At 44.3% G+C, this 13,457-nt stretch overlaps 1 protein-coding gene across 1 annotated transcript; it reads left to right on the top strand.

Moving 5' to 3' along the window:
- The first annotated feature begins 781 nt into the window (after positions 1-781).
- On the top strand, positions 782-10,952 carry LOC119873938 (protein FAM205C-like). The gene is made up of 4 exons (XM_038589013.1): positions 782-810; positions 892-998; positions 1,140-1,352; positions 10,416-10,952. Exons 1-4 carry the CDS (start codon positions 782-784, stop codon positions 10,739-10,741), a joined length of 675 nt encoding a protein of 224 aa, XP_038444941.1. The 3' UTR covers positions 10,742-10,952.
- Positions 10,953-13,457: the final 2,505 nt, after the last annotated feature.

Genomic DNA, 13,457 nt, shown 5'->3' with positions numbered 1-13,457 from the left:
GTGGATGCTGAGCACTGGTTGAGAGAGTTGCCAGGGCAGAGGGGGATCAGGTGTCTCAGGACAGGGAGTCTCCCGATTTTGCTCTAGGCTAGGTTCACAGTGGTCCTGAAAGTCAGGATTTTGCTAGTATGTAATTCATTGAAGACTCTACATGAGTTTGCACTCAGCCACAAGACAAGTTATCCAGTCAAGAGAATAGATAAATGCATATATAAATAAATCACCATTGTCCTATTCCTGTTGCAACCATTCAAGGGCAGACCCATAAAACCTGCTGACATTACTTCCATGGTTTTGTCTTCAGGGAGGCCAATTCCTGGGACAGCCCTCAGAAAGGAGTCTGTCATCTTATCCTCTTCCTAAAATTTCTAAGGAAGGGAATTGGCTCTCAAGAGATACTATGTACAGGAACTGGGACACCCCATAGTCCCCACAATGCAGAGTTCCCACAAAGACCATATTTTCCACAGCTTAGAAATACTGAATGCCAGGCTGTGGCCTTCTTAGCTCCAGAAGAGACTGACCGCAGGTTCCCCCTGGTAATGTTCCTGGTGCTGCCCCTCAGCCAACCATTGGCTCCCCACCTCTGCCTGGTTCCCTTCTCCTGGTGTAGTTTCTCAACACAGACCAACAGTAAATGCACCCCACCTCCCAGTGTCTCTCATGGCCTGTGGTTCCATCATTGTCTGAGACCTTGCCTAACAAGCTCCAGCCCTCAGTCCAACCCAGCCCAACATAACTTGCCAATGGCATTTTCCTAGGAAGAACAGGAGATGGGTAAATGCCCTGGGATTCCAGGACTAGGGGAAGGTGGGCCAAATCTCCAGGTCACACACATTCAGAGAGGCAGGTGTCAGTCCATCAGTAACGGTTGCCGTCTTCCCTTCCTAGCCAGGGCTGGCTTCCTAAGGAGGGAAGTGTGCGGCGGCTCCTGTGTGCAGATCCTTCCTGCCCCATCTGCAATGCTGTGGCTCTGGAGATTCAGCAGTTGCTGTCAGGTGAGAAAACCCTGACCTCTCCCTCTTCATCGGGGCCATCGCAGGGCTCCTCTTGTCTCTCTTTGGAGCAGAGTCAGGGTTCCCTGCACTCCAAAGCTCTTTCACTTCCATCTGTAACCCCTACAAAGTCACAATTAACAGATCAGAAATGCTTAACACAGTCAGCTGCCCAGTCGACCAGTGTCAGCATCCAAGATATCCAAGGTGAATGCCTCCAGCGAAGGAAGGGATATCAAGTGCCAGATGTGTCCAGGGATACAGGAGCTCTGTCTTCTTCAAGTGAGGGGACTAGGACTCCTGTGAATCAGCAGGACAAGAGGAAGAGCTACCCTGTATGTGTGCTGGAGAAACAAGGTCAGCTGCCCTTGAATATCTGATTCTCTTTCTTTCCCTGATTTCAGAGCTCACAAAGCTAAAATACCCTGTTGCCTTGCATGTTCCTATTTCCCCAAAGTCCTGAGTCATCTTTAAGCACATGTATATAAATGAATGCAATTCTATACCTGAGGGAGCTCCCAAAATCTTTAGAAGAGTTCCTATGGCAGCTTATAACGCATAGGCCCAAATGTTTTCCAAGCCTGGAGAAAACAACCATTTCTTTCATCATAATGCCACTTGTAAGGCCTCTATTGAAAAATAGGCTATCTTCCTGACCTGGGATCATGAGAGTTGAACCAGTCTACCCAAACTTTCTGAGTTTTTTTTTTAATAAATTAATTTTTTATTGGTGTTCAATTACCAACATACAGAATAACACCCAGTGCTCATCCCGTCAAGTGTCCCCCTCAGTGCCCAGTCACCCACTCACCCCCACCCCCCGCCCTCCTCCCCTTCCACCACCCCTAGTTCGTTTCCCAGAGTTAGGAGTCTTTATGTCCTGTCTCCCTTTCTGATATTTCCTACACATTTCTTCTCCCTTCCCTTATATTTCCTTTCACTATTATTTATATTCCCCAAATGAATGAGAACATACACTGTTTATCCTTCTCTGATTGACTTACTTCACTCAGCATAATACCCTCCAGTTCCATCCACGTTGAAGCAAATGGTGGGTATTTGTCATTTCTAATGGCTGAGTAATATTCCATTGTATACATAAACCACATCTTCTTTATCCATTCATCTTTCGATGGACACCGAGGCTCCTTCCAGTTTGGCTATTGTGGACATAGCTGTTAGAAACATCGGGGTGCAGGTGTCCCGGCGTTTCATTGCATCTGAATCATTGGGGTAAATCCCCAACAGTGCAATTGCTGCGTCGTAGGGTAGGTCTATTTTTAACTCTTTGAGGAACCTCCACACAGTTTTCCAGAGTGGCTGCACCAGTTCACATTCCCACCAACAGTGCAAGAGGGTTCCCTTTTCTCCGCATCCTCTCCAACATTTGTAGTTTCCTGCCTTGTTAATTTTCCCCATTCTCACTGGTGTGAGGTGGTATCTCATTGTGGTTTTGATTTGTATTTCCCTGATGGCAAGTGATGCCGAGCATTTTCTCATGTGCATGTTGGCCATGTCTATGTCTTCCTCTGTGAGATTTCTGTTCATGTCTTTTGCCCATTTCATGATTGGATTGTTTGTTTCTTTGGTGTTGAGTTTAGGAAGTTCTTTATACATCTTGGAAACTAGCCCTTTATCTGATACGTCATTTGCAAATATCTTCTCCCATTCTGTAGGTTGTTTTTGAGTTTTGTTGACTGTATCCTTTGCTGTGCAAAAGCTTCTTATCTTGATGAAGTCCCAATAGTTCACTTTTGCTTTTGTTTCTTTTGCCTTAGTGGATGTATCTTGCAAGAAGTTACTGTGGCCAAGTTCAAAAAGGGTGTTGCCTGTGTTCTCCTCTAGGATTTTGATGGAATCTTGTCTCACATTTAGATCTTTCATCCATTTTGAGTTTATCTTTGTGTGTGGTGTAAGAGAATGGTCTAGTTTCATTATTCTGCATGTGTGTGTCCAATTTTCCCAGCACCATTTATTGAAGAGACTGTCTTTCTTCTCTTTAAAAAAGAAAACCATATGCCCCGACCTATGGTTTTCTTTTTTAAAATTCCCCTGGCTATTTGGGGTCTTTTCTGATTCCACACAAATCTTAAAATAATTTGTTCTAACTCTCTGAAAAAGTCCATGGTATTTTGACAGGGATTGCAGTAAACGTGTAAATTGCCCTGGGTAACATTGACATTTTCACAATATTAATTCTGCCAATCCATGAGCATGGAATATTTTTCTATCTCTTTGTGTCTTCCTCAATTTCTTTCAGAAGTGTTCTATAGTTTTTAGGGTATAGATCCTTTACCTCTTTGGTTAGGTTTATTCCTAGGTATCTTATGCTTTTGGGTGCAATTGTAAATGGGATTGACTCCTTAATTTCTCTTTCTTCAGTCACATTGTTAATGTATAGAAATGCCATTGATTTCTGGGCATTGATTTTGTATCCTGCCACGCTACCAAATTGCTGTATGAGTTCTAGCAATCTTGGGGTGGAGGCTTTTGGGTTTTCTATGTAGAGTATCATGTCATCGGCGAAGAGGGAGAGTTTGACTTCTTTACCAATTTGAATGCCTTTAATGTCTTTTTGTTGTCTGATTGCTGAGGCTAGGACTTCCAATACTATGTTGAATAGCAGTGGTGAGAGTGGACATCCCTGTCTTGTTCCTGATCTTGGGGAAAGGCTCCCAGTGCTTCCCCATTGAGAATGATATTTGCTGTGGGCTTTTTGTAGATGGCTTTTAAGATGTCGAGGAAAAGTTCCCTCTATTCCTACACTCTGAAGAGTTTTGATGAGGTATGGATGCTGTATTTTGTCAAATGCTTTCTCTGCATCTATTGAGAGGATCATGTGGTTCTTGGTTTTTCTCTTGCTGATATGATGAATCACACTGATTGTTTTACGAGTGTTGAACCAGCCTTGTGTCCCGGGGATAAATCCTACTTGGTCATGGTGAATAATTTTCTTAATGTGTTGTTGGATCCTATTGGCTAGTATCTTGTTGAGAATTTTTGCATCCATGTTCATCAGGGATATTGGTCTGTAATTCTCCTTTTTGGTGCGGTCTTTGTCTGGTTTTGGAATTAAGGTGATGCTGGCCTCGTGGAACGAATTTGGAAGTACTCTATCTCTTTCTATCTTTCCAAACAGCTTTAGTAGAATAGGTATGGTTTCTTTAAACGTTTGATAGAATTCCCCTGGGAAGCCATCTGGCCCTGGACTTTTGGTCTTGGGAGGTTTTTGATGACTGCTTCAATTTCCTCCCTGGCTATTGGCCTGTTCAGGTTTTCTATTTCTTCCTGTTCCAGTTTTGGTAGTTTGTGGCTTTCCAGGAATGTGTCCATTTCTTCTAGATTGCCTAATTTATTGGCGTATAGCTGTTCATAATATGTTTTTAAAATCGTTTGTATTTCCTTGGTGTTGGTAGTGATCTCTCCTTTCTCATTCATGATTTTATTGAGTCTTCTCTCTCTTCTTTTTAATAAGGCTGGCTAATTGTTTATGTATCTTATTAATTCTTTCAAAGAACCAACTCCTGGTAGTGTTGATCTGTTCCACAGTTCTTCTGGTCTCGATTTCGTTGAGTTCTGCTCGAATCTTTATTAACTCTCTTCTTCTGCTGGGTGTAGGATCTATCTCCTGTTTTTTCTCTAGCTCCTTTAAGTGTAAGGTTAGCTTTTGTATTTGAGTTCTTTCCAGTTTTTGAATGGATGCTTGTATTGCGATGTATTTCCTCCTTAGGACTGTTTTTGCTGCATCCCAAAGATTTTGAACGGTTGTATCTTCATTCTCATTAGTTTCCATGAATCTTTTTAATTCTTCCTTAATTTCCTGGTTGACCCTTTCATCTTTTAGCAGGATGGTCCTTAACCTCCATGTGTTTGAGGTCCTTCCAAACTTCTTGTTGTGATTTAGTTCTAATTTCAAGGCATTATGGTCTGAGAATATGCAGGGGACGATCCCAATCTTTTGGTATTGGTTCAGACCCGATTTGTGACCCAGTATGTGGTCTATTCTGGAGAAAGTTCCATGTGCACTTGAGAAGAATGTGTATTCAGTTGAGTTTGGATATAAAGTTCCGTAGATATCTGTGAAATCCACCTGGTCCAGTGTATCATTTAAAGCTCTCGTTTCTTTGGAGATGTTGTGCTTAGAAGACCTATCTAGTATAGAAAGAGCTAGATTGAAGACACCAAGTATAAGTGTATTATTATCTAAGTATTTCTTCACTTTGTTTATTAATTGGTTTAAATATTTGGGAGCTCCCACATTCGGAGCATATATATTGAGGATTGCTAAGTCCTCTTGTTGGATAGATCCTTTAAGTATGAGATAGTGTCCCTCTTCATCTCTCACTACAGTCTTCGGGGTAAACTTTAGTTTATCTGATATAAGGATGGCTACCCCTGCTTTCTTTTGAGGACCATTTGAATGGTAAATGGTTCTCCAACCTTTTATTTTCAGGCTGCAGGTGTCCTTCTATCTAAAATGAGTCTCTTGTAGACAGCAAATAGATGGGTCCTGCTTTTTTTTATCCAGTCTGAAACCCTGCGCCTTTTGATGGGGTCATTAAGCCTGTTCACTTTCAGAGTTACTATTGAAAGATATGAGTTTAGTGTCATCATAATATCTATTCAGTCCCTGTTTTTGTGGATTGTTCCACTGAACTTCTTCTTAAAGGGGAATTTTCAGAGTCCCCCTTAAAATTTCTTGCAGAGCTGGTTTGGAGGTCACATATTCTTTCAGTTCCTGCCTGTCTTGGAAGCTCTTTATCTCTCCTTCCATTTTGAATGAGAGCCTTGCTGGACAAAGTATTCTTGGCTGCATGTTCTTCTCATTTAGGACCTGAATATATCCTGCCAGCCTTTTCTGGCCTGCCAGGTCTCTGTGGAGAGGTCTGCTGTTACCCTAATACTCGTCCCCATAAAAGTCAGGGATTTCTTGTCTCTTGCTGCTTGAAGGATCTTCTCTTTATTTTTGGAATTTGCAAGCTTCACTATTAAATGTCGAGGTGTTGAACGGTTTTTATTGATTTTAGGGGTGATCTCTCTATTTCCTGGATCTGAATGCCTGTTTTCCTTCTCAGATTAGGAAAGTTTTCAGCTATGATTCGTTCAAATACATATTCTGGCCCTCTGTCCCTTTCGGCGCCCTCAGGAACCCCAATTAAACGTATGTTTTTCTTCCTCAGGCTGTCGTTTATTTCCCTTAATCTGTCTTCATGGTCTTTTAATTGTCTCTTTTTTCCTCAGTTTCCCTCTTTGCCATCAACTTGTCTTCTATGTCACTCACTCGTTCTTCCACCTCGTTAACCCTCGTCATTAGGACTTCTAGTTTGGATTGCATCTCATTCAATTGATTTTTAATTTCTGCCTAATTGGATCTAAATCTGCAGTCATGAAGTCTCTTGAGTCTTTTATCCTTTTTTCTAGAGCCACCAGTAGCTGTATAATTTGCTTCTGAATTGGCTTTCTGACATTGAATTGTAATCCAGATTTTGTAACTCTGTGGGAGAGAGGACTGTTTCTGATTCTTTCTTTTGAAGTGAGGTTTTCCTTCTAGTCATTTTGTTCAGTGCAGAGTGGCCAAAAACAAGTTGTATTGGGAAAAGGAGAAAAAGAGAGAGAGAGAAGGAAAGAAAAGAGAAAAAGAAAAAAGAAAAAAGGAAGAAAAAAGGGAAAAAAGAGAAGAAAAAGAGAAAGAAAAGAAAGGTGAAAAAAGGGGTGGGGGAAGCAATCAGAAATCAAAAAGAAAAAAAAACACACACACGGGGGAGTATCTTCTGATTCTGAATACTTTAAGTCCCTTGACTTCCCCTGGAACTTGTCCGTCTAGCTGGTCTTCTCGGGGAGGGGCCTGTTGTGCTGATTTTCAGGTGTTAGCACTTGGGGGAGCTGCTCTGCCCCCTGCCTGGTGCAGGGCTCAGTGGGGGGTTGTTTACCCCGTGAGGCCCCTGGAGGAACAACCCCAGTGGCTGTGGCAGCTCTGGAAACCTGGATTCAGCCCCCGCAGTAACTACGGAGCTTTCCGTCTGCAGGGCCTGGAGGCTCCGGGGCGGGGCCGCTGATCTTCTCAGCTCCGGGCAGGAGCGTCCTTGCTGTCCTGGGCCCTCCCGGCCTCTGCCTGTCCCGGGGGGAGGCCGGATCTTGGGCTGCGTCCCCGGCGCCCTGTGCTCCCGGTCTGCGCAGTTGGATTCGCGCTCCCGGCCGCGCAGCTTCCTCTCCGCGGAGCCTCTGCCTGAGCCCGGCCGAGCTGCTCCCGGAGCCGCGCAGCCCCCTCCTCACGGAGCCTCTTCCTCTGCCGGAGCCGCAGCCGCCGAGCTGCTCCCGGAGCTGCGCAGCCCCCTCCGCGGAGCCGCCGCCCGAGCCCCTCCAATCTGCTCCCGGGTCAATGTGTGTGCGCTGCAGCCCTTAGGGACCTCGGCGGACTCTCCTGCGCGCGCCACAGGTGTCTGTTAGTGTCCCAGGGAGCCCGAGGGCATCCCCGCCCTCCTGGGGTCCTGCTCCAACTCCCTGCGGGCGCCTTTCTGCCCGGGAAGGTTGGTGCAGCTCCTGCTTCTCCGGGACGGAGCTTTCCTGTCCTGGGGACACTCGCCCCGGCGTCAGCCCGGCTCCTCGCGGGAGCCTTTTGTTTCTTTATTTCTTTTTCCCCGTTTCCTACCTTGATAGAAGCACAAACTCTTCTCACTGTAGTGTTTCACCTGTTCTCTCTTTAAATCTCAGGCCGAATTCGTAGATTTTCAGGATGATTTGAAGGTTATCTAGGTAATTTGGTGGGGACAGGTGATTTGGGGACCCTACTCTTCCGCCATCTTGCCCCTCCTCCCAAACTTTCTGAGTTATAGAAAGATCCACTATGAACCCAGAGCAAATACCGCTGAAAGTAAATCGCAAACTTCATGACTCTGGCTCCACCCTCTACTACATTTTAGTTTCTTAGTGATCTCTATCCATTGGCCAGAAGATCCACTGAGGCCTCAGTGTGCTATCTATAGCAGAAAAATAGCTATGTTCCTATGGTTCCTATTTTCTGCACAGTGAGTCCTTGGTCTGCCAATAAAGATCTCTCCACAAAAGGGGAGCCCCAGTCCCTTTTTCTTCAATAATTGCTTTGTAATCTCTAAAATTTCCTCCACCAGGTTAGCCCCAGCTTTTTCCCACATTCCCAAATTTGGGTGTCTCCATCTGACTAACAACAAACCCATATCAATATCCCATTTTCTTCTCTGCCCAAGTGTGAAGCCTTAGAGTGGCACCAGCAGCAAAGGCAGCCACATCTTCATTGGAGCTTCTCAGCTGTTGCCCAGAAATCTCTGTAGAGGCAGAGAACCATATAAAATAAGCCCTGAGACATGTTTCTTCCTGTCCCCAGGGACCTGTTAAGAGCAACCCATTTCAGTCTTCAAGAGGGAGGTGGTATTTCCCTGGAACATACCCAGAGCTGCTAGAGTTCTACTTTCAGAAGCAGTTGATTTAGCAAGTTGATTAATTATTGTGAGAGCCTGCCCCAGAAGATACATCAGTCCAAAGAGTTGCACCTGTCCCCTGCTGACCAGCAGCCCATGCCCCAGAGCAGCACCCTGGCCAGTATGAGTATCCCCTAGCTTGCAGACCTAAAGGCCAGTGGGGATAGTGACCTGTCATGATTCATCATGGCAGCAGAGCTGGTCTATAGTTGCTTGCCCAGGCTAAGGCAATGTTGCAGAGCTACAGTGACTACAAGCATGGGAAGATATGCTAGGGCATTTGTTTCTGCCCACATTTGCAGCTGTTAGGACCGCAAATCATTAGGTCTGCAGCATTACAAGGGCCCTGACAGGAGTTTGGTTCCCTTGTGCCCAGAAAGTAAGTCCCTAGACATGGAGGTGGCTGTTAGCCCCTACATGGATCATAAAGCAACATCCTCAGTGTTGATAGGCCTTGATAGCTGTAACAGGCCTCACCTGATGCTGTCACTGATCATCTTGACCAGCACCTGCCTGGGTATCTTCTCAGGGAGCCACTGAGAAACTGGAGACGAATTTTGGCCTGTCAGGCTTGCCAGCTTTTTATTATGTGGCTTTCTCCAAGGCCATGGCCTCGGCAATCACTAGACAATCTGCAATCACAAAGATGTACCTGGGTCTTTTGGGGGCCCAGTAAAACCTATGGCTCAATATCATCTAAACACCAATGTAAAAGTCCTAGGCCAGACTTTCGATATGCCAGTGAGACTTGTGCAAACGGTGGGCAAGCATTTCAGACTGAAGTATAGGTGAAAGGAGATGGTGCCTCTAGAGAGCCAGACATCCTGCAGGCCACTCATCACTCAAGATACCTATCTTGGCCAAACTGAATTTTTACCTGAAAAAGAAATTCCTGGAGATACATTTGGGAAGTCTTATAAAGATAAAGGAGTCCAGGAACAAACTGTGGCTGTCTCAAGGAATATCTGTGCCTAGGACTCCTTCAAATCTAAACACCTGGGGAAAATATTGCTCCAGAATCTCCCCCATCCCACCAGATATCATCCCATGTGTTCTAGAATGCTCCACATTAGAGAATAGTTTGCAGGTAAACTGAGGCAGTGAGGAGAACAAAAAGCAAGCTAGTCCTTATGGTTCTTCCCACTGGGCCTCCAAGATCTCACAACCCCCTGGGGACACAACAGGGGCCCAGGTGCTTTGTATTAAGCTGCAGGCCAGTGTGTACAAGCTGAGCCTGGAGAAGCCCTGGATCCCTTAGCCCCTGCAAAGGTAAGGACAACTCCCTGCCCCAGCAGAGAAAATAGAGGACTCTGGGAAACTTAACGTAGCAGAGAATCATAGACAAGGGGGTGCAGGTTTGAGGCTGTCTCCAGCCAGAGAGAACATATACTCTGCTGTGGTTCAGGGGCCAGAAGGGACTTTTATAAATAGAACCCTCAGAGCCCTTGACTTCCCCAATGTCTCTAGGATCTTTCTCAAGTAGAATTTGAGCTAGGTTAGGATGGTTGCCTTGAGTGAGTTGGAACTAGCAAGGATCTGTCTGGATCTGCAGAGCCACCATTTCCATCCTCTCAGGTGACAAGATCCCTCGCAGCCCTTCACCAGTTTCTCCCTTACATTGAGTTCCTAGAGTATCCCCTAGATTCCTTGGGTCAAAATGCCAGATGAGAATGTTCTGTAAGGCTATTAAAACAATCTGAATGACCTCACCCAAACAAGGATTCCTCAGAATGCCAAAACTGGAGTCACCAGAGCTTAATGGGCCAGACCTTACATGACCAGCTTACTGGGCCGTTATTAACTGGGCCAAATTTTGTAAGTCCAGCATTTAAAGTGACCATGTTTTTGGGATCCAAAATTTACAGGGTCTGAATTCATAGAGTCACACTTTCTAGGGTCAAGAGCTGCAGGGTCTAGTAAAAGCAGCATTTCAGACTGAAGGATTCACAAGATCCCGTTCTTCCAGAAGCTGCAGAAGCTGGCTTGGGTAATAAGGTGAAGCACTTTCCACACTGGATTAACCCCGAAGTGAAAGGTCAAAGGCATAAAGAATCCATTCTCCTCTGTAAGGATGACATGCCCAAAACCATGACAAAAAATATTGAGAAGAGTTCACCCCTCACCAAACACCCTGTGAGAGGAGCCAAGATGGAGAATAAAACAGAGGAGGGCATGACTTTCTTTGATGCTCCTCAGTCTCTCGACAATGAACTCAATCACAATCCCTTCAGTCCAGATGCTCCTAGTTGCTGTGCCTTCCTCACAACAGCTCCAAGCACTGTCCTCAGCTGACTTGTGCCACCCAACCAGAAAATCCAACCTAGGTCTCAGCTCTCCCCTCAGCACAAGGTACTGGTCTACACAAAGAGAAAACGCAGTCCAGGAGAAAGGAGTTCATAGGTTCCTCTGCATCCCCATGAAAAAGGCTGTCATCATCATTTCCATTAATGTCCAGGTGAGGCAGGACCCTCTCCAAATATACTCTATGCCTCTGAGCAAAGAACCACCTGTTTGTGCCTCCTTATTTTCAAGGTTGTATGTGATGGAGAGAGTAGAGAAGGTAAATAATACTTCCCATATACTATAGGAGCTTAAATTCATATTTCAAATAGGTCAGCATTCCACACAACTCTCTCAGTCCTACCCTGGACTGTGGAGAGGAGCACTTGAGCAAAGAAGGAAGACCCCTGCCCAAAGTGCATTGAAGGTGCACCAGGCTTGAATTCATTACGTATTCCCACGGCACCTATGGGCCCTCAGGAACAATGTAGGCATAATCATATTATAAGAAATAGCACCCCGTACATTTTTGGCCCATGGGAACAATTTACCAATAGCTTCTATGTATGCCAGCAGCCTGAAGGGAAGTTTTTAGGTGAGTGTCATAGTTGTTCCATCCTTGATAATCATAAAAGTACACAGATAATATGACAGGTGTCAGAAGCATATGAGAGAATCTCACCTCTCTGCACTGTGTTGTTATTGATTAAATCTTAAAAGGGCTAATCCATCTTGGATTTTCGCATGGCCTGTTGCCAGTTTGACACCCGTTGCCTTTCAGTTGCATGGGATAAATGTCTCCTAGAATGAAGATCAGTTGAAGAGAAGGTTCCCAAAAGATCACAATAAAAATGTCCTTGACATGAGTCTTAGATGCAACATTTCAAATTTTCAACTACTTACTATGTTTCAGGTACTATGCCAGAAAACAAGAGGTGAACACAACAGTGAACAACACACAGGCCTTCCTCCATTGAGCTTATGGAATTATGGAGTAGACAGTCAAGTAGAAAGTCACTGAAAGCAGTGTGATAAGGACTGGTTAGAGGAAGTAGGTGAAAATACACAGGAGGGCACTTAACCTAATTTGGCAGGGGGAAGGGGTTCGATAGAAATTTTCCTAGCATAATACTCTCCAGCTCCATCCACATCAAAGCAAGTGGTGGGTATTTGTTGTTTCTAATGGCTGAGTAATATTCCATTGTATACATATCCCACATCATGAGTGAAATAAGTCAATCAGAAAAAGACAAACATTATATGGTATCATCCATTTGGGGAATATAAGATTTAGTGAAAGGGAATAAAGGGAAAGGAGAGAAAATGAGTGAAAATATCAGTGAGGGTGACAAAACATGAGAGACACCTAACTCTGGGAAACGAATGAGCGGTAGTGGAAGGGGAGGTGGGTGGGGGGTTGGGGTGACTGGGTGAGGGGCACTGAGGGGAGGCACTTGGCGGGATGAGCACTGGGTATTATGCTATATGTTAGCAAATTGTACTCCAATTTAAAAAAATTTTAAAAAAGAAAAGAAATTGTCTTAGAAGAGGTGATATGTAGACTGAATTTCAAAGGATAAGAAGTTAGTCAGGAAGGAAGTAGGGAGTCTCTGGGCTTCCCCAGGTTGAGAGTAAAATGTACAAATGTATGGTGTCAAACAAATGGGCATACCATGGAAAGAACAGTAACTTGCTGGAGAAGTACCTATAATAATCAAAAGAATATTAAAATGTTTGAGGGATCAGAATGAGAATGCCAAGATAGAGAATGGATGGTATTCACTCATGCATTTTTTATTCCTTCAACTAATACTATGCATCTACTATTTGCCACACACTTGTATAGGCACTGAGTATACAGCAATGAACAAAAGAGGAAAAAATTATGTCTTTAATAAGCTTACATTGATGATACACTAGAGAGGGAGATAAAAAAAAAGCATAAGTAAAAAAACATATAGTATGTAGAAGATGACTATATAAGATGTAAAAAGTTTGGGGAAGACTTAGGTGGGTGCAGTTTTAAATAGGGAGGTCAAAAATAAATTATTTATTTATTTTTTAATTTTTATCTATCTCTAGATAGAGAATTCAGGGCAGGCCTCACTAAAATTTATGGGGTTAGAGGCACCTGGGTGGCTCAGTCAGTTAAGCATCTGCCTTCAGCTCAGATCGTGATCTCAGGGTCCTGGGACCAAGGCCTGTGTCGGGCTCCCTGCTCAGCAGGGAGTCTGCTTCTACCTCTGTGCTCTCTCTCACTATCTCTGTCGCTATCTCCGTCCTCCTCTCAAATAAGTAAATAACATCTTTTATTTAAATGTGGGCATGGACTAGAGAGATGAGAGAGTAAATCACATGGATAACTGAGGAAATTTCATGTCAGAAACATAAACTCTCTAGAGGCTGGAGCATGCCTGAGCTATTCCAATGAAGAAGGACAGTGAGCCTGAAGCAGAGTAATCAATAAGGGGGAGAGTAATGGAGAACAAAGAGCAGTAAAGGGGCCAAATGAGGTAAGGCCTAGAAGGTCATTGCAAAGACATTGAATTGACTTTTTGAGGAAATGGAAGTTGCTGTTAGAAGGTCTTCTTAGATCTGCTTTGTGTTTTAAGGATCACTTAGGCTGAGTTGCTAACAGCAGTATTGGAGGTAAAGACTTGGGTAGAAGCATTAGTTATGAGATTATTCCAGTAATAGTAGCAGCAGAGACTAGAAGTGTTTAGATGCT

This window comes from Canis lupus, unplaced genomic scaffold (genome assembly GCF_011100685.1).
Source record: "Canis lupus familiaris isolate Mischka breed German Shepherd unplaced genomic scaffold, alternate assembly UU_Cfam_GSD_1.0 chrUn_S1569H1758, whole genome shotgun sequence".
Taxonomy (NCBI): domain Eukaryota; kingdom Metazoa; phylum Chordata; class Mammalia; order Carnivora; family Canidae; genus Canis; species Canis lupus.
Note: the sequence above shows the minus strand (reverse complement) of the source record. Positions and strands in the feature narration are given on the sequence as shown.

What these genes read in the sequence shown, in the direction of transcription:
- LOC119873938 (XM_038589013.1), top strand. Translation starts at nt 782, where the DNA reads ATGCCCTGGGATTCCAGGACTAGGGGAAG. An exon ending in GATTCAGCAGTTGCTGTCAG is followed by an intron (nt 999 to 1,139) that starts GTGAGAAAACCC and finishes CACAATTAACAG; the next exon opens with ATCAGAAATGCTTAACACAG. An exon ending in ATGTGTGCTGGAGAAACAAG is followed by an intron (nt 1,353 to 10,415) that starts GTCAGCTGCCCT and finishes CCGTTCTTCCAG; the next exon opens with AAGCTGCAGAAGCTGGCTTG.